This window comes from Cryptomeria japonica, chromosome 11 (assembly GCF_030272615.1).
Source record: "Cryptomeria japonica chromosome 11, Sugi_1.0, whole genome shotgun sequence".
In the NCBI taxonomy this organism is placed as follows: Eukaryota; Viridiplantae; Streptophyta; class Pinopsida; order Cupressales; family Cupressaceae; genus Cryptomeria; species Cryptomeria japonica.
The window spans coordinates 725,794,515-725,796,996 of record NC_081415.1 but is presented as its reverse complement, the minus strand read 5'-3'; the positions used below and the strand labels follow the sequence as shown (position 1 = coordinate 725,796,996).

General features: G+C 35.1%; 1 protein-coding gene across 1 annotated transcript; it reads right to left on the bottom strand.

Moving 5' to 3' along the window:
• Positions 1-355: 355 nt before the first annotated feature.
• Positions 356-1,713, bottom strand: LOC131061398 (peroxidase 39-like). Its single transcript, XM_057995040.2, has 4 exons — positions 1,510-1,713; positions 1,189-1,380; positions 924-1,089; positions 356-823 (listed from the first exon to the last, which is right to left on the bottom strand). Exons 1-4 carry the CDS (start codon positions 1,711-1,713, stop codon positions 420-422), a joined length of 966 nt encoding a protein of 321 aa, XP_057851023.1. The 3' UTR covers positions 356-419.
• Between the last annotated feature and the right edge of the window lie 769 nt (positions 1,714-2,482).

The window sequence follows — 2,482 nt, the reverse complement described above, 5'->3', positions numbered from 1 at the left end:
CAAATTTAAACTTTGAAAGTTCAACATATGAGCTTATTTTGCTTAATAGTGATTAAAAATGAATTTTTATAGAACTATGTGTATTTGTGAACATTTAGTAGACACTTTCAAAATCAAAACAATAAAAATATAATTTTCTCTTAAAATTTTACTATAATTACTATAACATCATGAATGAATAATATAGTCAAAATACATACTTACTAAGTTACTCAAATGCTTCTAAAATTAAAGGTTTAATGTGCAAAAGCATGCAACAAGCCACCCTTGTAATTAGCATTGCTACTACTTAACATTACATTGATTATAAGCATTATCTAAAATATCTTAATTTTATTGGTTAATGGCTATTTTTATTTTTCACTAATAACATTGCCCCAAGAAAAACTAACAGAGAAGCTATTACAATTCATATGATCTTAATTAACAAAGGCACACTGACGTCTGATTTGGCCTTCCATTCCAGTGAGCACTTGGACTTCAGACATCCGTTGCATGGAATTCTTGAAGTTTTCAAAGAAACTCTCTGTGTCCACCTGCTCATCAACAAATGTTTTGGCAATGGAATTTGTTAGTAGTGCGACATCAGATTGGAAGAGGCCCTTCTTTTCCTTAAGATTAGTAAAGTAATGGCTATCAAAAGTGAGGGAGCTATTGGGATCCATTGCTACAGTAGTTGTTCTGTCCAATAGACTGGTACATTTGGTCTTCAAAAATTGAGCATACGAGGGGTCTAGGGAAGGATCCATGTCTCCTTTTCCTGTGAAGTTGTACAATCTATTGCTAAATGGAGGACAAAAACTGATTCCAATTGTATGTGCACCTATTCACATTAACAATAATCAAAACATTACAATCTTGATTTATGAATTTATGATTAGCTAGTGTAATTCAATACTTGAAATATTTGACATGTTACTCACCAGAGAGAACAACAAGGTCTTTAACATCTAGTCCTCTGCTTTCGAAAGAGATCTTGAGTTGAGAGAAGTTTGCAAATGGTGAGGGAATGTTGGTCAAGGCCTCACTCCGTAGAGATATCACTCCATCCCTACGCCCTGTTTTCACAAGCCAAGATGGACCTCCACTCTATACAAATTTAAACACCCACTTAATACTCTATAAGTTAGCAATGCATAGATATAATATATATCAACAAAAATAGTTGTGTAATGTGCTACATATTACCCGAGCAACAACAGCGTCTCGTGCAACCAGGGCAATAATGTCAGCACAGGAAACGATGCCCGGACATTTGGCCTCAATTTGTGCTTTCACATCATCATATACTTCAAATCCGCGCAGGCTCAGGTTTGGAATCGCTGCTTTCTCTGCTGTGTTGTTCGCTGTGGAATTCAGCAGCACTGACGCATCGCAACCCTAATCAAATTACAACACATTTATATCCTACCCATTAGTTTTTGGAACTTCCACAGTGTACAAATCAATTACTTAAAACGGAAAAAATCAAGATATGGACAAATGGGTGAAGTAACGTATTATACTGACTCGGACAAAACAATCATGGAAATGCATTCGTAAGAGTGGAGCAGCAAGGGTGCGATTTTTATCTATGTATTTCTTCACCACCTTCTGAACTGTTTCCTCTGCAGATGGACAACTTTTGCTATAGAAATTATACCTCAGCTCACCCCCTTCACACAAAAATACAATTGCGAGAAAAGCAACGGCCAGAACCCACAATCTTGCCATCTCTTTCTTCTCTCTCGTTCTACAGATTGTATACATTATAAATTCGAATCGGGCTTTCTATTTATATCCAGACAACCACGCGGTTTCTCTTTAGTATGCAGTTCTTTATTGATTCACAAAGACCCACGCGTCGATTACTCAGCAATTGCATATATCCCTGATTGAACTGAGTATATTCTAAATATTACTCAGTCAAATCTGCCGCTCAGGATTAACATTGTATATTACATTACAATTTTGTGTGAAAGTAACCAGCCCGGTACGTTGTTTGGCTCCAGTTTTCTGTAAATACAGTATACAGAGTCCAAATTATTGCAGTATTTAAAAACTAAACTATAATATTGCCTGCAATCGATCATGTTTAAAAAATTATTGCAGATTTTTAAGTGTGTTCTTTGTCAAACGGACAACCAGGCGAAGATGACGTGGTCTAAGTCGGCTGGCGACCAGCCAGAGCTTGATCATATTAAAAAGAAACAAGTTGGTTTATAAAATAATTGAAACCGTATGAAGTTGCCAATATTAAGTGTATCGAACTGGTCAATCCAAGAAAGAAAGATTGCTTTCTGGAGAATAAGTAACTCTACTTGTTGTTCACAGTCTAGCAGAAGAAATTTGTATTATAAGATTTTTTTTAAAGATGAATAGTGGATATTTTTTTTATTATTTTCAATGAAAATCCAATATATTAAGCTGATATAAAGGTGGTAGAATGTAATCATACTCTCAAAAGTCAACATGATAAAAGTCTTAAAGATTAAAGAAGAGT

What these genes read in the sequence shown, in the direction of transcription:
- LOC131061398 (XM_057995040.2), bottom strand. Translation starts at nt 1,713, where the DNA reads ATGGCAAGATTGTGGGTTCTGGCCGTTGCTTTTCTCGCAATTGTATTT. An exon ending in GAGACGCTGTTGTTGCTCGG is followed by an intron (nt 1,090 to 1,188) that starts GTAATATGTAGC and finishes AAATTTGTATAG; the next exon opens with AGTGGAGGTCCATCTTGGCT. An exon ending in AGACCTTGTTGTTCTCTCTG is followed by an intron (nt 824 to 923) that starts GTGAGTAACATG and finishes TAATGTGAATAG; the next exon opens with GTGCACATACAATTGGAATC.